General features: G+C 39.3%; 1 protein-coding gene across 1 annotated transcript in view; it reads left to right on the top strand.

Annotated features, from left to right (window-relative positions):
* The window catches only part of agmo (alkylglycerol monooxygenase), a 79,125-nt gene that overhangs the window by 29,480 nt on the left and 29,604 nt on the right, over positions 1-20,041 (top strand). The window contains exons 4-10 of the mRNA XM_008430938.3: positions 6,193-6,296; positions 9,099-9,194; positions 12,158-12,224; positions 12,311-12,376; positions 13,539-13,618; positions 13,957-14,091; positions 16,807-16,923. Of these exons, the coding sequence (XP_008429160.1) occupies positions 6,193-6,296; positions 9,099-9,194; positions 12,158-12,224; positions 12,311-12,376; positions 13,539-13,618; positions 13,957-14,091; positions 16,807-16,923 (665 nt within the window). The remainder of the gene's footprint in view (positions 1-6,192; positions 6,297-9,098; positions 9,195-12,157; positions 12,225-12,310; positions 12,377-13,538; positions 13,619-13,956; positions 14,092-16,806; positions 16,924-20,041) is intronic.

The following is a 20,041-nucleotide window of genomic DNA, read 5'->3' as shown; positions in this document are numbered from 1 at the left end:
TACGGCTAATGCTGTTAGCATGGCTAATTCGGAGACTATCTTCAATAATGTTTAAAGTTGTGTGAATTTTGTTAAATCACTGCAAAAATTCAAAATCTTACAAAGTATCTTTGGTCTAGTTTCTGTTGCAAATATCTTTGTACACTTTAATTAAAACTAACTCTGAAGTTACTTTACAGCAAGATGTAGGAGCTTGTTTTAAGTTAAAACTTCCTTAATATGGATGAAAAAGTCCTTATTCCATTGGCAGATTATTTCACTTATGGAAAAAATCTCTTGTTATAAATTAAATAATCTGCCAATTGAACTAATACTTTTTCATCAAAATTAAGGAATTATTTACTTAGAACAAGCTTAATAGTTACGTGTAACTTAGTTTTGTCTTATTTCAAGCATATGTAGATATTTGGAATAGAATTTAGACCAAACATACTTGGTAATATTTTACCTTTTGCAGTGTTATGACATGTGGAAACAACTCTAGTAACTGATTTTCTGATTTTTAAACCTTGATTAGCCTCGTTTTGTCATCATGAGTCAGCTAAAACTGCAACCTGCAGCTCTTAGACACTGTTGCTGCTGATACTTTCTGAGTTTTGCTGAAATATTACTTTCCTACATATTTTCTCCGAGTCTCATGCACGGTGCCATAAATGTCCTTCAGCTGATTAGCGTCCACTCATCCTTGTTATTCTCAAGCGATCCAGATTTAGAGATCAGCGGAGATCTGTCTTCTGTAGCTTTGAATTTGGGCTCCGTGGCACCGGTTCTCATCGTCAGCAGGGCTTCCCTCCTGAATTATCCTGGCCAAACTATGCAGCGTCCCGCCGCGTCCTCAGATGAGGACATGGACCTGCAGTGAAGCTTAGCAGTTCCAACTTCCTATCAGTGACAACAAGCATCAATCTCCGCCGCCCTTCGTCCTGGACCCTGCCAAGCGTGACTCCAGTGAAGTGAAAAATTGCGAATGCCGTAGGCTGCTGGAATTAAACAAAGGCTGGATTATCCTCTCAGTATGTCCCGTAGTGGGACTATTCATCGTCCAAGCCCCCTTAGTTCAGAGCGGAAGAAATATCATAATTTTTCTTCTTGGCTGCCGCTGATCCAGGCAGTTTTCTTCCCTCTTGCTTTACCTCACTCCTGCTTTCTCTGAAGAAATGTAATTTGTACTGAAATGTCCGATGAAGTTTTTTGAAAAATTACACCTTTCAGTTTTTAATCATCCTAAGAAAAAAAGCGCAGCATTTAGCCCCCTTATGTTCTACCTAAAATAACAATCTTTGTGACTTTTATCCAGTCACACCTGCTAAAATCCAGTCATAACACTTAAATAAGAAAGGTGTGAAGTAACATTCGGGAGCAGTAGCTTTCACTTGGGCTATCCCAAACACTTGAGGAATTAAAACTCAGCTTCCCTTATTAAAGCCCGAACAGACAGATGGTTTCGCGTCTCTGCTTTAAAAACACTTACCTTCAGTTGTCAGCTGTGTGTTTGTTCAGGTGTTGCAGACCCACACACGGGGTTTTATGACTGCTGGGTGCTTCAAGTTTATGGATCGCAGGAGTTCAGGGTTTTAATTTTAAATGTTTGTGTCAGAGCGATCCATGGTACGGAAAGATTCTGTTTTCTGTGAAATGTTGCAACTTTTGCACACTAATTTTCAGAGTGTTAAGATTATAAATGTGATTTCTGGAATGTAATGGGACTATTTTATGCGTAAGTTTACGTTGGAGTGGAACCGGGAAGTGACGTACACACTAGAGCCGACAACACACTGTTCTGTAAGATAAAATGTGTTATGTTCAACATTTAAAGACGTTTAAACACAATACCGGTGGCATCATGACTCTGCATAACACTACGATTTAAGTAAGATGGTCACTGCAAAAACACACAAACTTACCAAGTATTTTGGTGTTTCTAGTGCAAATATCTAAGTACGTTTGAATTAAGACAAAACTCATCAGAAAGATATAGAAGCTTGATAATTTATTCATGAAATTTAGTTTTTATTTACACTTAAGGAGAATTTAGAGAGACCAATTAACCCAACGGTCGTAATTTCATACTGTGGCAGGAAGCCGGAGAGAACCTACAATTTAAAAATGTTAAAATTTAAATGTTGTCGATGATTATATCTGATATTCTAACATAATACAGAAATAACTGATGACACAAGCAACAGGTGAGGAAGTTTTAACAAAGCGAATGAGCAAAGGAGAGCAAATACAAAACAGAGTAAGGAGACGCATGGTTAGCAGTAGACATCTGTAGCATAAATGTTGTTTAGCATTTTGGTTGTGAATGTTTTCAAATCAACAACTCAACTTTCTCTGAGCTCTTCACGCCAGTTTTACCTGCATCAAAAGAGGTGAATGTTTTGTTTTCTGCTATCCCCTCATCCACCAGCTCATCCTTCTCCCTCCTCAAAACCAACGTTGTTATTCTGGAGAGAAGGGGCAGGAGGGGCAAGAGGGGGAGGAGGAACTGGAGAGGGAAGACGGGCAGGAGGTACAGGAGGGGTAGGAGGTACAGGAGGGACGAGGGGCAGGAGGAACAGGAGGTACAGGAGGTACAGGAGGGGCAGGAGGAACAGGAGGGGCAGGAGGTACATGAGGGGCAGGAGGTACAGGAGGGGCAGGAGGAACAGGAGGTACATGAGGGACATGAGGTACATGAGGGGCAGGAGGAACAGGAGGGGCAGGAGGTACATGAGGGGCAGGAGGTAAAGGAGGGGCAGGAGAAACAGGAGGTACATGAGGGACATGAGGGGCAGGAGGAACAGGAGGGGCAGGAGATACATGAGGGGCAGGAGGTACATGAGGGGCAGGAGGTACACCAGGTTCATGAGGGACAGGAGGGGCAGGAGGTACACCAGGTTCATGAGGGACAGGAGGGGCAGGTGGAAAGGAGACGCAGGGCAGACCGTCATGTTTGAGGACAGCGGACTGGTCGGTGACGTCTCGTCTGCCACAGCAGAAGCTGCCATCAATGACGTGACAGAACAGGCGACGCTGTTGGCAACAGATCCTGACCGAGGCAGACCAGAGGAAACTTTCTCTTCCCATCCTGACCGAGGCAGACCAGAGGAAACTTTCTCTTCCCATCTTGACCGAGGCAGACACGAGGAAACTTTTTCTTCCCATCCAGACTGAGGCAGACACGAGGAAACTTTCTCTTCCCATCCTGACCGAGGCAGACACGAGGAAACTTTCTCTTCCCATCCAGACCGAGGCAGACACGAGGAAACTTTCTCTTCCCATCCAGACCGAGGCAGACACGAGGAAACTTTCTCTTCCCATCCAGACCGAGGCAGACACGATGAAACTTTCTCTACCTATTCTGACCGAGGCAGACACGAGGAAACTTTCTCTTCCCATCCTGACCGAGGCAGACACGAGGAAACTTTCTCTTCCCATCCTGACCGAGGCAGACACGAGGAAACTTTTCTTCCCATCCAGACCGAGGCAGACACGAGGAAACTTTCTCTTCCCATCCAGACCGAGGCAGACACGATGAAACTTTCTCTACCTATTCTGACCGAGGCAGACACGAGGAAACTTTCTCTTCCCATCCTGACCGAGGCAGACACGAGGAAACTTTCTCTTCCCATCCTGACCGAGGCAGACACGAGGAAACTTTCTCTTCCCATCCTGACCGAGGCAGACACGATGAAACTTTCTCTACCTATTCTGACCGAGGCAGACACGAGGAAACTTTCTCTTCCCATCCAGACCAGTTCTTACTTTGCTAACAGTGACAAAATTGTTCCCACGGATTGTGATGTCATCCTGAGCTCCACTTTGAGATGTCCTGTGTTTACGTCAAATTATCTCGACTTGAATGAGAAGAAGCCATGAATAAACTGGAAAACAACCTGGGAAACCAACTGCAGTCGCTCTGTGTGATACTCCCGTCCTTCACTTCTAACGTCCATCACAACGTAACTGCATATATTTTGCTGAAAAGATACTTATGAGTTTGTTTTTGTCTTATTTCAACTGTACTGACATATTTGCACTAGAAAGAAGACCATAAATACTTGGTAAGATTTGGTGTTTTTGAAGTGATGCTGTTGAGCAAGAACAGTAAGATTTCATAGTGTCGGATAATAAAACAGAAACTAAGGAGCCGCTGGGCGGAGCCATGTGTGGAGGCCGTGGTTGTCTTGGGTTTGGTTCCTGGTCTCGGACCATTTGCTGCTTGTCTTCACCTTCTCTCTCCACCCTGTTTCCAGAGGATTTACTGTTTTTTAAAAGGTCAAGGAAGCCACTAAATCTTAAAAAAATAAAAACAAATGAAATAAAAATAGAACATGAAGTTTATTTTTTGAACGTATGTGAAAAAGATACAGCACGAAACATAATGTCAAAACTTTGGTTTTTACAGATCTCTGCAGTATAACTTGCATAGGGTAAAATAAAAGTACAAATATATATTAAAATATTTATACAGGAACAGTTGTACAGTAGGAATACTGCTTGTGCTAAATATTTCTACTCCGTTGTTCTGGTCTTTGTCAAAGACCAGCTAATTTTTCACTAGCTAATTAGCTGCTTTAGCTAGTTTAATCTGAGTTAACAGAGTTAAAAGGCTAATTAGCTTGTTAATCAGGTTTTCTTGCTATAAAATTAAGACCATATTCAATGAAATTCAGCACAAAGAGCCACATTTACGTAACTAAAGCTCAGTATTTGTAGGTTACAGTTCTCTCTCAGACAGAAGCAGAAGTGGGATGGAAGGTGCCAAAAAGCACAGGCCAGACGGGGTGGTCCGGAAACGGCTTGGGGATCCAGTGAAACTTAACAAGCTTGTTCCCGTTGGATGTTAAAATGAAGTGTAACACAGATATTAATGTAGCAAGTATCACAACACAGCAGAGGAATGCAAACTGGAGCACTGGGACATCAAGCTGGACGCAAACCAACTGCAGCCAAATACCCGTGTAGTCATAATAGCTCAAACTGCACCAGTCCTTCAATGGCCAAACAGTTTCAAGCGTTTCAGCACAGCTGGCCAGGAGTGTTTTTAAAATGAGTCCTTCTGCGGGTGGAGGTGTATAGTTACTCATCTAGGGAGGGAGTGGGGCTTTGTGTTGGGATAAATCACGGGTAGGGGTTTGGAGTCCATGCCTGAATCTCATATTGTTACTCTGCTGTTTACCGTTATGAGTGTGAATACACTTTTTTTAGTAAGGAGGCCAGTCAAGGGCACAAACTGCAGCAGGGTGCCACACTAAAATAGCAACTTCTGCAGTCTTGGATTACAATAATCAGTGGGCCAAAGCTTGAATAACAAAACCATGTACTTTCCCAAACTACGCTAAGCTAAACAGGCTAACTATGTGACTAGAAAAATTAGCCTGTGCCATCAGCCACTGTAGCAAACTGTGTAGTTTTTGCATACTATGATTAGCCTGTGCAGCTTAGCTGGTTAGCATCTCGTCTTTTGTACGTTTTTTTTATGTTGCTCCGGTATAAAGGGAAACGCTCTTTATGACATAGTGATATAAATCATGTGGTGAGAATTCAGGTAAAGTCTGTAATTTGATCAACACGTCAGGAAGGAGGTGGTACGGGTCGGTTTCTAAGCTAGCTGTTTCCAAATGTTGTAAATACCGTCGTCTGTGAACCCAAACAGGTGTGTTACCTTCACAGACCCATCAGCTCGACTCAAACAGGAGAAGCCATGAATAAGCTGACAGAAACAACTTTGGAAAACAATTTCACTCGCTCTGTTCAATATTCCCGACGTCCATCTTGGTGCCTCGGATGATTAAATGACGTAGTTGCAAAAACTCTATTCAAGTTAAAATTAGAAAATGCAAACAACTGTTTAATTGCCCCCTTTTCTCCTTTATGATGAGTTTTTTTTTGTCCAATAGTCTGATGGTGCTTTTTCATCTTTCCATTATCAAACATCATAGATGAGATGCTAATTAGCTGCACGGCTATAATCTAATGTGTTTTACAACAGAAAAATGATTAATGGTGGTTGTTAAACAACAAAAAGTGTATTTAATTCCTCCAGTGACAAGGAGTGTGAACCAAACACTAATGATATGAGCAAACTGGTTGACAGCTTCAGACTGATCAATCAGATTTCATGGGTAGCTGATGCCCCGTTGTGAATAAACTAATAAACTCATTCATTAATGTTGCCTCTTGATGTTCTGTTTGTGTATTTTTTAGAGGTGGCCATCCTCTGGGCTGCTCACCAGGTTCACCACAGTTCAGAGTACTACAACCTCACCACGGCGCTCAGACAGTCGCTCACCCAGCAGTTCGCCTCTTGGGTAAGACTTTTACTTGTTCTCTTCTAGTACCACTCAGCAAATCCAACAACTGACTGGAAATTATTAACAGAAAAATAAACATCGTCCCCGTAGCCAGAATATTTTTCTTCCAAATGTTCATTGTTGTTCATTAGTGAAATCACAAATCTAGTTTATCTGCTGCTGTAAAAAATCAGCAGCAAAACTGTAAATAATCACTGAAGCTCTAAATCTGCAAACAATGAAACCTTCAAATGCTCCAATTTGAGTGATGCTTCGAAAGCTGTAGCGATAAATCTGTTCACACTGAAACGTTTTGGTACTGAATGAATACGGTGTTGTTTTAAACACGACCAGAACATTTGATGTCTGGGACTCAGCGTTCCGCCCGGTGGCTTTAAAACGCGACACCAAAACAAATCAGAGCAGGAGAACTCCCACCTACCACTGAAGCCTGATGTTTGTGAACATTACAGTTTCCTATTTGGCTGCGGTGACGATGGAGGGAAAAAGGGAGACCAAACCAAAGCTTCGTGCGTTTATCAACAGTGACGAGCGTAATTAAGTTCGCGCTCTGCTTTACACATTACTGACCTGAGATGACGTCATGTTAGACCAGCAGATATACGACCACACACCGGTGTTTAACTCTGTCTGCTGCACACACTGACTTATATTAAAAAACTCTAAAGTGACTTAAACAAACTTCAATATCATGCTTTGAGAGTCTTACTTAAACATTCTCTAGACGTGTGTTGGGACGAGCCGTTAGTTTCCATTGCCGATCTCCGTAATATGGCAGATGAAATTGAGAAAGTTGTTACTAAGTAAGTCTATTTCTAGTGATGGGTCCGGCAACACCGACGCGCCGGCGCATGCATCAAGCCCACAGACCAACACCCGTGTCGGTACGCATATAGGTTTCAGCAAGTCACGTGACCAATACAGGAACTGTTTCGAAATGACATTAACGCGCCAAACTGTGTTTATAAGGAAGCGAATCTGTCAAAAGCATTTGCCAAACAAATTCTTGATCTTTCACATCGTCATCTATGGAGCAGCTTCAAAGGAAATGTTTCCGCAGTGTGGGACCATTTTGATCTTATATTGGAAAATAAATTGGTTTTTTTTGTCGTTTCATCCGGTTCTTGTCAGTTTCTACTTAATCTATCTGAACCCAAATTCAGCTGAAACTGACTTTTAGTTTACTTTCATATTATGTTCTGCAAGTTAAGTGTCGCATATGTTTCATAAACTGTCTTATTTAAATAAATCCACCTTTTTAATGCTGAGGCATTATGAGACCAGGCATGAGAATGAATATAGATACACCTAGATAAACCCAGATATGCAGCATTTCTACAAATTACTCAGCTGCTTTTTATAAATTATTTCATATACGATGAATCCTCGCTGTAACGCGGTTCACTTTTCATGGTCTCGCTGCTTCGCAGATTTTTTTGTGCAGTTTTTTTCCCACAGTGTTCTTCGTCCTAATTGACCATATGATTGGTAAAAACAGTCTCTGCGCTACCTGAGTGCCAATAATGTTACGGTGTTTAATACAGATTGGCCACTCAGGAGATGGAAAGTGAAACTTTCAATGTCTGCTGAAAAAAAAAAACTGTGGCCAGAGGCAGAACAAAACCTAAACACTAAAGGGGGATGACACTAAAAGTCATACTTTGATGCTTTTAGGTCTGTTTTTTCTTGTCATTAAGATGGAATCTGAGATTTTTTTAAAATTTTACATCATTTTACATAAAAGAGGTAAAAAAAATTCAGAAAAAACAACTATCCATCCTATTCTTACAGAATTTTATGTTTGCATTCATTTTAAATCCTAAAAATAGACATAAAAGGGTGATTATTTAAAAATTACAACACATTTTAAAAAGAAAAGAATCTCAATAAGTAAGGGATCTTGTTGAGTGATCCTGTGTTTTCAAGTATTTTCTAAAATTACACTTTCTCAGTCGCAGATTATATCATTTAATTTGTATAACAGGCACAACTCTACAATTTTTATGTGTTTTATTGATGCCTCGAAGGCTTTTGATCGGGTTAATCATGAAAAGTTACACAACAGAGGGGTTCCCAGATCTATCGCTAGAATTTGTTCGCATCAGCTAATGTACATAAGTTGGGGTAATTGTGTGTCAGCTCCTTTTAAAATAAGGAACGGGGTTAGACAGGGAAGTATTTTGTCTCCTCTTCTTTTTAATGTATATATGGATGATTTATCAACGTGGCTACAGCACTGTGGGACAGGATGTGTTGCTGGTGGGGCCATAATTAACCATCTCATTGATGATTTTGTTATTTTTAGTCCTTGTAGTGCTGCTCTTCAACATTTATTGAGGACCTGCTCACAACATGTATGACATTATGTACAATGCAAAGCAGTTTGCAGAAACTCAAAGTGGCTTATATATAGGATGCTGCTTAGGATGCCAGATGGACCAGTGCTGGTCAGATATATCTCCACTTTTCATGCTGAAACCTTATGCACAGGTTTATGTGGAGGTTACGTGTTTCTACAAACGTCATCACCCAGATACTAACGGATATCTCACACAGCTGTCAGGTCCAAGTCCAGAACGTGGAATCACTGGCGGTCAAGCCTTTCTGTAAATCAGTGACTTGTATATGTGATTATTGTCTTTTGATGTGATTCTCTTTTTGATTTTTTTTTTTTAATTATCTTTCTATGGACCTATTTGTGTCTTTAATAAAGCTGATGATAAAACTGAGTTTTCTGCTCCTGGTTGCGTATTGGACAGTTTGACACAGTGTCCTGTTTGTCTCTTTTGACCACTTCAGATCTTCTACCTCCCCATGGCTCTCGCTGTTCCTCCCTCCGTCTTTGCTGTTCACATACAGTTAAATCTTCTCTACCAGTTCTGGATCCACACTGAGGTAATTATGACGTAAATATAATAAATAAACAAACCTGTGGATTTTCTAAAAGCACCTCGGATTATCCTAAAATGAGCTCAAATCTGCAGAAAATTTATATTTTTGTATAAATTTAGGTCTTAAATTCATCCATCCGTCCATTTTCTTGCACCCTTGTCCCTCAGTGGGGTCAGGAGGGTTGCTGGTGCCCATCTCCAGCTAGCGTACCGGGTGAGAGGCGGGGTCACCCTGGACAGGTTGCCAGTCTGTCGCAGGGCAACACAGAGACACACAGGACACACAACCATGCACACACACACTCACACCTAGGGGCAATTTGGAGAGGCCAATTAACCTGACAGTCATGTTTTTGGACTGTGGGAGGAAACCAGAGTACCCGGAGAAAACCCACCATGCACAGGGAGAACACGCAAACTCCATGCAGAAAGACCCCAGGCCGGGAATCGAACCCAGAACCTTCTTGCTGCAAGGCAACAGCTCTACCAACTGCGCCACTGTGCAGCCCGGTCTTAAATTAAAAAGCACATTTTTATTGGATGATTTTAAACACGGCAGTCAGGAATATTGTGCGGGGGGGAAACCGGCATTACATTTGCTTTCTGTTCAGCGCTGGCTGTGTGAGCTTAACCGTCCATTTCCTGTCGCTAGGCAGAGTTAATGTTTAACTGAAAACTCTTTAAAGTTATCTCTCTTCTTATGCCAGTTGCAATTTGTCGGTTAAGTCAGGCTTTCTCGTCTCGGCGGTGCAGTGTGGAACCTGTGTTCAATAAAAAATAATGAGATTTTATGAAAGATTCCAAACAGAAGCACAACCACTCTGTCTGCCTTTAAAGTGACTGGGAATATCACGTTTACAATCCCCAGGATCATTACAGGCACTGGGAGGATTTGGAACGCCCTCCCTCCATCTTTTAGTGCACTATTAGTGAAAAATGTCGTAATAGTCACAATTTTCTCAGAGGATGTAATTTATACCTCCTTTATAGACTTTCATTTTTATTTATTTATTTTTTGATGTAATGTAAATTTACTGGCCGCAGCTTCAGAGCTGAAGCGAAGCGGCGCTCTTTCATTCGAGATAAAACTCTCACGCTCAGCAGCCGTTACATGGAAATAATGAAACATTCGGTCCGGGCCGCACAAGCATCCACACCGAAACATCAGATCAGGTTCAGACCAGTACAGAAATATCAACTGGGCTAAATTTGACTCATTGAAGTTGATATTAAGCTTTCAGATCTTTTTTTTTCAGTAAAACAGATTTGTTTATGTTGTTTACTTTGCTTTATTTGTAGCGATAGTGTTGCCAGAATCATTACATACATGACTGAAGAACGTAACAAACATGCATTTTCATTAGAGCCGCTCAAACGTATTGCAATATACAATTTTTCTTATATATATAAATATGTATATACACCTATTAATACACCTAGCAATATTATACTGAAAGAAAAAAGAAATAAAATGCACCAGTTTTTATTGCTTTTTCAACAAGATGAAAAAAGTTTCTTTAAAAATGAAACTAGAAAACAAACCAACCTCCTTCATTCACACGTCTCGAACATTAAGGAAGATTAATTTGTTTAGATAAACCTTTAATTGAAGGGGTCTAATAAGACATGTCATAACTTTTAATGCTAAGTTGCACTGAAAGTCCATTAAAAGTGTCAACTTTGCATTAAAAATGTCATTATTTACTGAACTACACTCATGTTTATGAGAGTGTCGTGTCAGTTTTGTGCACACTCCTTAAAATATTGTCTTACCAAATGTTTGTTTCGCAAAAACTTACCGAAGATCATTATGTTCACTCAGAAATTACAATAAAATTTGATTTGTTGTTCATTTGCTTCTCATTACCGGGTTAAAAGACAAGTTCCCACAGTTTTAGCAGCATTTTTGTTTCCTTGTTGAATCGGCACTTCCAAATAAAATGATTATTTGATCCTCTGCCGTCGTTTGACGAGCCAAAACAGTAAAAACACATCTGGTGAGGTCATGTTGTAAACGTATTTTTCATTATTTGAGGTGTGAAAAACTTAATTTATGTCATTTTATGCAAATAAGTGTTCAGAATTGTAACTTGGAAACAGAAACATTGTTGTTAAAGTAGAAACTTTCTCACCTAATGCTTTGTTTTGTATATTTTTTATTATGCTAAACCAGCTGTTTGTGTGAGAAGATCGAAGTCGTCCAAGTGCATTAATTACACCCAACCACATAATAAAAGCAGCAGCAATTCTGGTTGCAGAAATTAATCTACAAACTGGAAACTATGGCAACCATGCCTGGAGACTGGGAGCTACTGTGTGTGAGGGCAGAGCTAAATTTAGTTTAATTTAAGTTCATTACTTTTTATTTTTCTGCAGCACAACTTCAAAACAAACGTGACAAACAGCTTTAAAATGAAACTGAAAACAATCAGATTCGGTTCAAATTGACTCAAATCAATCCGGTTCATTCCAGTCCAGCCGACTTAACTTTGGACTGATGGAGGATTTACAGAAACATTTTGGTTTCTTAGTGCGCCTCTAGTTTCTATGTGGAAAAACAAAAACTGTGCACAGATAACGGCGGCCATATTAGTAACATCCATTCATTGTGTTCAATCAATCAATCAATCAAATTTTATTTGTATAGCACATTTCAGCAGCAAGGCATTTCAAAGTGCTTTACATAATTAAAATAAAAACAGAAATAAACAGTGAGAAAGAGAGAAATTTAAAAAATAAATAAAAATAATAAAATAATAAAAAAAAAAAAATAAAAATAAGTCACATTGTACTGCAAGTTGTACTGCAAGAGCAAAAGTTGTACTGCAAGAGCAAAATGTTTTATAGGAAATTCCCCTCTGGACATTTTCTAGTGTGGAAACAAAAATATTTACTCTTTCATGGTAAAATACCTGTCATGAGTTTTATTTAAAAGATCATCAATGTGAAAACTCTGACATGTTCCAGGTAATCAGAGACCTGGGACCTCTGGAGTGGATCTTCAACACGCCCAAACATCACAGAGTTCATCATGGTGAGTCAGTCAGACGGTCAGAACTAAACCAATCATATCTTTAAGTTTCATAATTATGTTCACATCACAAAATGTGACTTCAACAGGAAGAAACCTTTACTGCATTGACAAGAACTATGGAGGAATCCTCATTATTTGGGACAGATTGTTCGGTAAGAAAAGTGATAATTGTCTTCATTTCACTCCTTCTCACCTCCTAATTTCATATCCTGAATGTAAATATAACCTACTTGTTAGTTTTTTTGTTGTCATTTTTACTTTTCATTACCTTAAAGTAAATCAATGCCTGTAATTTTAAAGTATTGCTGCAGCTTCCAGGTTGTGTATCCAGTCAGGTTTGATGTCTGTACTGGCCTGTCACTTCATCCCCAATGGAAAATATAAGTTTATGGATCATTACTTTAATGATGAATGGAAACTAAACATACAACGAAGAATTAGGAAAAGATTTCTAGTGTTATATAAGTCAAAGAGCCATTTTGCTCTCAGATAAAACCAGATAAAAAAACTTTAGAGCCTTAAATGTTACACAACCTTTTTGCAAAAACAGTTAAAAACACATTTGATGTGTAATTTGTTGATGTGAAGCCGTCTGAACTGCCCTGTTGCTGAAATGTGCGGCATAAATTAACTTGATTGATCAAATTTATATAAAAATCTACTGTAGAAAATGTGTTCCAGTATTTAAAGAACAGCAATTTCATCTCTATTTCTGGGATTTAAAGTAAAGATGAACATAAAACTTAGCAAAAAAGAGGATGAATAATTTTTTTGTAAAATAAAAAAGCACAGATTTCAACCCATTGACAAGAAAAAGTGATTAGATCCATAATACTGGTACTTTTAGTGCAGAAATTCAATGCAAATATTGCAGAAAAAAACATTAAAAACTTATAAAAAACCTTCATTTGTTATTATATATGTAAAATATTAGCTGGTTCTTTTCATTTTTAGCTAAAGTTACTAAGAATCAGTGTGGAACTGACAAAAAGTCCCTTCAGTCAATCAGTCAAGTTTATCTGCACAGAACATTTCAGCAACAAGGCAGTTCAAAGTGTTTACAGCATAAAAACACAAAGAAAACAGTCAACCGCTGCCATTTTGCCAAGTGGCATCATTACACATCAAACAGTTGGTCAGTGTCACATTTATCACGGCTCAAAAGCAACTCCAACCAGCCGGGTCTTCAGTCCAGACTTAAACAAACTCTGTGTTTCCAGATTTGTGGTGCATAGAAGCCACAGGTTGCAGACTCCTGATCTGGTCAGAGACTTTTCCCAGAGAATCTTATTTTTCTCTGCATTTATTCCTCAGGTACGTTTGCTGCAGAGTCGGATAAAGTCGTATACGGCCTGGTGTTTCCCATCAAGACGTTTGAGATCCTCTACGTTCAGGTTGGTCCTCCCGTCTGATAATGAGCTCCTTCTATAGGTGAAGCTCATGTTCCCTCTGCTGGCTCTGGGGCCTTTTCCTAACCATAACATTATTACTCTATTCCAAACAAACTGCCCAGCTGAGGTGAAAGAGGCCAATAAAATAAAATACCAGGTGGATGTTATAATTAGTGTCGCTGCCCGCGCCGTTGGCAGAGCACAGCGTGAGCCATGTCCTGCCTAATGACGGCAGAAACGCTGCGGCTCCAGATTAATTACAGCGGCTCGTTGTTTGGGCGCGTTTCAGGTAAATGTTTTGTTGTGAGCTGATGTCTGACGTGTGTTTCTTTTTCTTTCAGTTGCACTACTATGTATATTTATGGAAAAGATCCAGAACTTACAAAACCGTCAGTGACAAGGTGTCAACTTTCATCAAGGGGCCGAGCTGGAAACCCGGTAAACGTCGCCTCGGTGACCACGTCGACAATCCCAAGGTTTGCAACATTCTTGACAAACAACGAGAAGAAAGAAAGGGGGGGAAAAAATGTGAAAAGCCCTCAGGCTTCATTACCAATCATTTTGACACACACAGAACACAGGCCCGAATGACTCAGAGCATTCTTTCTTGAAGGATTCATATATTTTACAAGTTTTACAAGGAACTGCCACATGAAATAAAAGCTGCTCAGCCTCTGTACAGGCGTCACAATAACTTCAGTTTCAGCGTCTTTAAACAGAGTTTGCAGGACTGAAACCGCATGCAGTAAACTGTGAATGCATGTGTGTGTTGGAGCAGAAAAAAATAAAGGTTCCAGTTGAACGCTTCAGTGGTTTGCTTTGAAATAACGCCTTTGGTGTCACACATTTAGTCCCGCAAGCGAACAAGGGGAAAAAAAAAAAACCTCTCAGACTTTGCATCCAGCAGATCACTTTAAAGGCATTGAAGAGATTCTGGTTGAAATTTCAGTGGAGTATCTTGGATTTATGAAGGCAGGTTTCGCTGACGGAGGTAAAATGAAGGGTTGACTGGATGTTGTGCTGCTGAGAATAAGCAGAGCAGAAGCTGGAATACCTTCACGGTCAGGGTGGGATGTGGGGGGAACCACATGTGATGGGTTGGTTCCTCAGGATTATGGGGAAAATCCCAGTTTTACAGGACAAGACAATTCTTTTATCTATGTTTTCCTTACCATTTTACTCCAAAAAGGTTGCAGTTTTATCATAAACCTCACTGTTTCGGACACAACAAAAAGAAAAATGTCCAGGTTGGTTGGAGAAGTCCTCGCTGTCTGGCAGAAGAAACTGCAGCCAATAAATCCCACACTTCTTTTTAAGAACATAACTGAGCTGAAAATTTAAGGCCGTATGTAAAATGTTCAGCTCTTTTTGACCCACTTTTACGTAAAAATCATTCAGGGATGTCTTAAATGTGTCGCCCTTTTATATTTTTCATTAAAAATGAAATAATTTACCTGTGATGTGTGCAGATTCTGTATTTTCTCTACATCTTGTGTTTTTTTCTTTTCGTTTGTGTTGTAATGCACAAATGGCATAAGAACCAGGACTGCTGGGTGATTATGTGCAGCTGTTCTCTCACATGAAAGTCCAGTATTATGAGACTGAGGACTATTGACATCTTAAGCTACTGCTGGTGCTTTAGCGCACCATTTAAACACTACAGTTTAGATGAAACATTTTAACCTCAGCTACGTTTCTTATTTGAGGATAGAAAGGAGTCTGCAAGTTCTCAGAAGGGTTTGGGTCAGGTATGGAATCGCTCTGTCGTTATTCCTTTTCATTCTGCATAAAACTCATGAATGTTTCAGACTTTAAAGATCCAGACGTTTTCCTGAACCACAGATTGGAGAATGAGGTCTTTTCTGCTGGTCAGTGCCTGTAAACAGCTTCCCTTTGGTCCACTGGTTGTGATTTGCTAATTGCTTATCAGATTTTTGCAGCATCGCTTTGCTGTTTGCTTATAACCGCGATCAGCCTTCTGAGTTTTTCCTCGTTTTGTGTAGCTCCCTCAGTGTTTTGTCATCAGGCACGCAGCACAAAAAATGTCTGGAATATTTTACTCCACAGTGTTGATTTCATTGTTTACGTCTTCCTTGAAGGGGATAATTATGCAAAACTCACATTTTGAGCATTTTGGGTTTTTTTTTTGGGTCTCTACTACTTCTAAAAACATCCCAGGCATGTTTTCTGGCAATAAGTTAATGTTTTTTGGTGACCTAACAACCTCAAAATGCTTAGTCAGCTGGTTTTACCACTGTATGCACTGTACAATGGCTGCTGGAAGAGAAAAGTGTTTTGTTAGGGTAAGTGTTAGGGTCTAAAACCTTACATTTGTTCACTAATCTGCAATAAAGAGACACAGACAAATATGAGCTGTATACTTGCGAGGAGAGTGCTCGGAAACTGTTTCAGTCACAATCTCCAACTACACTCTAAAACAGTTCCGCTCTCACAAGCTTTTTATTTAGTTCAGGAACGCCCTAGTTACATGCTATCTCAACTGCTAAAGGGAGGGGAGAAACCAGTTGAGATTATTTGATCAGTTCTTACAGGCAAGCAAACATCATAGGTGTAGTGCACCAGCTTGCAGAAACGAAACTCCTCTTACAAGTGCCTGGAAAGAAAAAGTGTAATAGGTTATAGTGACCCACAACTTGAGCTGAACTTTTCCCCTCAACCAATGTCTCATAGCTGAACTTTTAAACTTTAAACAGACATTTGACAAAAGATAATATTTACATTTAAGAATAATTATTCTAACAGTAAGGGTATGGGTTAGGGTTATCGTCCTGAAACCACTTACCCTCCATTCTTGCTGGTTGTACAGGAGGCTCTACTAATGCTTTTCAATCATGTACAGTTGTATAATTGCGTATCTGTTTGCAGCCATGTTCAGATGCGAGTTCAAACGTTGAGTTGGGAGCGTGGCCAGCAGCAGCTTATTGGGATTTAAAGTGAAAAGAGTCAATAAAACACATTATTCTGAAAGGAGATTAAAATAGCAGAACTAAATATTATTGTCTTAAGAATAATTTTGTGCCAAAAAAGTTGCTCCATGTGATACAATGTATTTATAATGTTCAGTCTGTAAAAGCATTGAAAGGTACAGAATTTGATTTAAGTTAAATTTTGACAAAACAAATGTTCAGAATGCCTTAACTAAATCTTTCTTATGTTTTTTTTTGGACCAGGTAACTGGAAATGAAATACCTCATGGTCCCAAATGTTCGCTGACATTTCAAGTCTATGTGGGTTTACATTTCCTGCTGGTGCTTTGGACTTACCACAAGTTGTTTGAAAGCAAAATGGTACGTATCTCTCTCTTCCACATACCACTTAGAAACTTCAGTTACTCTGAAAATTACACCAAGTTTCTTTGGTCTGGTTTCTCGAACAAATATCTTAACTTGAAATACAAAAATTTGAAAACTATATTAAGGAGGTATTTACTTAGAAAAAGCTAATCTTGCTAAAAATTGATCTTTTTTCAAGTATTCTAAGATATTCACTCTTTAAATTGCACCAAAATAAAACACAAAGTACTTGGTAAGATTGTGTTTTTGCAGAGTAGAAATGTTAGCGATGCTAAACCGGCGCTGGATGTTGGTATTGCTCAAATCAAGCATGATATGGCCAGTGAAGGTGGCTCCAGCCGCTCTGCTGCGTTTGTTTGCCAACATTATTTGGGCCAATTAAGCGGTTTGTTGTGGCTTCTTCGTGGCGGAGTCGAGTCCTGTACTTATCTGGCAGTAAAAAATCAACTCAGCCCCACATCATGACAGGATGACGGATCGGCTTTGCCTTTTAAAACAACCTTTGTCTATTATTTTCCACTCGACACGCCAAGAGACCCCCTTCATCCAGCCGGAGGAGAAAGAGGAAGCAGGTCTCCCCAGGAGTTATCTTTGGAACCGTTTTTTTGCTTTTTTCCCTGCAGGCGTAGTTTTGGTCAGCCCAAAAGTGCTGTCACGCCCATCCTCTTTGAAACGGCAAAATAAGATGTCCTGTCTTTCCTTTTCTGATCGCTACACTTCTTCTTACACTTGTGGTCCGCTTTCAAAACACACACACACACACACGCACGTCTTCCCCTCTGAGTTGAGGTTTCCCCTCCCTGTTGGCGAACGAGACGCCAGCTGGTGGTCCGGCAGTGAACACAAACGCCTTAATTGTCGAGTCAACCATTTCCCAACCCAAATAGCCTTCAGGATGCAGCAATCAGGACTCGGAGGGGAAAATAACAAAGTGAGCTCCTTGCCCAAACAATAAATCATGTCACGGTTATGTATTTATACCCACGTGTTCTCAAGCCGGTTATTTAGTCTGACAATTGATGATACGCTGCTAGACAGCAAACGGGCTCTGCGTTAATTTAAAGTCATAAAAACATAAAAGCAATGAAGTTTTCGTCATCATTAGATCAACATTAGCCAGGCTAAGAGATAACATTAGTTTTTATCAGGAAATTGGTCTCTTCTGGTAAAAATAGGAAGTATAATAAAGTTGCTATAATTAAATTACTGCAGGGTTGATGCACTTGGTGCGTCTTTATCAGAAAGCTTTTATTTGTTTTTGTGTTTTTTTGCTGCTTTCTTGAGAAAAACAACAACAAAACTATTTCAGCACAAACAACTAAGAGTCTAACGATGGGCTTGAGCTAAAATCTCCTAAAAGATAACACAATATGGAAAACATGAAAAACTGTTAACATTATGTAATCATTGAAGAATCTCTTTACATGTTTTCACTGGTAATTTGTTTATCTTTGGTGAAGCAGAGTTGTTAAAAATGTGATTAATTCCACGTTCAGAGTCACAACCAGCCCAAAACATTATTATATAAACAACATGAAGCATGTTGGTGAGATTAAAATAAACTTTAAGATTAAATTTACCAGGGGTATGAATAGTTTTGGACCTGTCTCTTAGGCCTATTTTAATTTAAATTTTATTTCAGCGTATTTTATTTATTTATTTATTTATTTCAAACAGACAAAAAGTTAAAACAACAAAATATTAAATTAAAACAAATTATCTTGTCACAATCTTAAATTATTTGTTCGAAAAGTAACAGGTGGAAGATATAAGACCTTATAATTTCTATTTACTAAACAAATAAAAGTCGACGCTGCTTTTCATCTGTTGCCTAGCAACAAGAAGGTCCAATCCTGATGCATTTAAATCATTTTAAACTTTCAGTTCCTATCAAACAAACTTTTACACCCTGTTGTCCTTTCTTTCTGCATTTAAAGTTTTTGAAAAGCTTCATTTTCAGGATCCAGTTTAATTCACTTTACGCGTTTCATACATAATCTTTTGATGTAAAAGAGTTAAACTCTTTTTCATAAATAAAAGAGTTTAACTGCAATAATTAGCCTTGGTTGTGTTCAGGGACTGAGCAGTTACTGAACTGCGTTCTTGCTTCTTTCCATCTGTCCCGTTTTAAGCAGTCAGGACAGAATGAATGACAGGTTTAATTCTCTGCAATAATTTACAACTTAAAGACAACAGAATCTGAGCTGACGCTGTTGACACTCAAACTGTCAGCAGAGAGAACGTTTTTAGCGCAACTTACTAAAATAACATTTCAGAGCAAAGTGCTGGGGTGGTTTTTTTTTTCAGCTAACCAACAGACCGAGTTTTCCAACATTCATAATAATGACAGAAATAATAGCCAGAGTAACGAGTTAATCTGCTTGTTGTCAGGAGACGCAGTAATAACAGTCATTTCTGAGCTTGCAGCTCGGTTCTGCCACCAGATGTGGAGCTAACATCTCGGGTCGCCACAGCTGGAACAGCAGCCTGATGCTGGACCACAAAGAGTCTGAAAATTAACCACTTATTCCTGTACAGTTTAAATATTACTAGCATTATTCTGCTCTGATATGAGGGCTTTTGTTCACTTTGGGGTTTTTTTTATTGATATTTAGGGATAATGGCTCACTGTGGTTCGCTGGAGTCCCAAAGCTTCAGAAATGACTTTGTAACCTTTTCCAGACTAATAGATCCGAATTACTTTCTTCCTCATTTGTTTCTGAATTTCTTTGATGTCTACACTGTAAAACATTTGAGCCACATTTAGTTGCGTCTGTCTTCTGCTCTTTAAATCAAATAAATTCAGCCAGTTTTAGATTTTGAACCTAAATGTGAGTTTGTGAAAGATAAACTTACAGCAGAAAGTTGTTAACCTTTTATTAATTTTGTCAAACATCCAAGAGTTAAAAACTTCATGTTTTTAAGTTAGCACTTAAAAAACTGAAAAAAGAAAAAGACGGGAGTGGGAACTCTTTCCCAGAATGCTTAGCGGCATGTTTTTGTATCCTGAGATGGAAATACGTTGATCTGTGTGTTTTATTAATGCAAATGTTTATTCTTATGTCCTGTTCACACTAAATGTTTTTGAGCTTAATTCATTATGATATTCAAT

Source organism: Poecilia reticulata, chromosome 16, assembly GCF_904066995.2.
Source record: "Poecilia reticulata chromosome 16, P_reticulata-male-v2, whole genome shotgun sequence".
NCBI classification, from domain to species: Eukaryota; Metazoa; Chordata; class Actinopteri; order Cyprinodontiformes; family Poeciliidae; genus Poecilia; species Poecilia reticulata.
The sequence above is the reverse complement of the archived record's forward strand: the minus strand, read 5'-3'. Positions and strand labels throughout refer to the sequence as shown.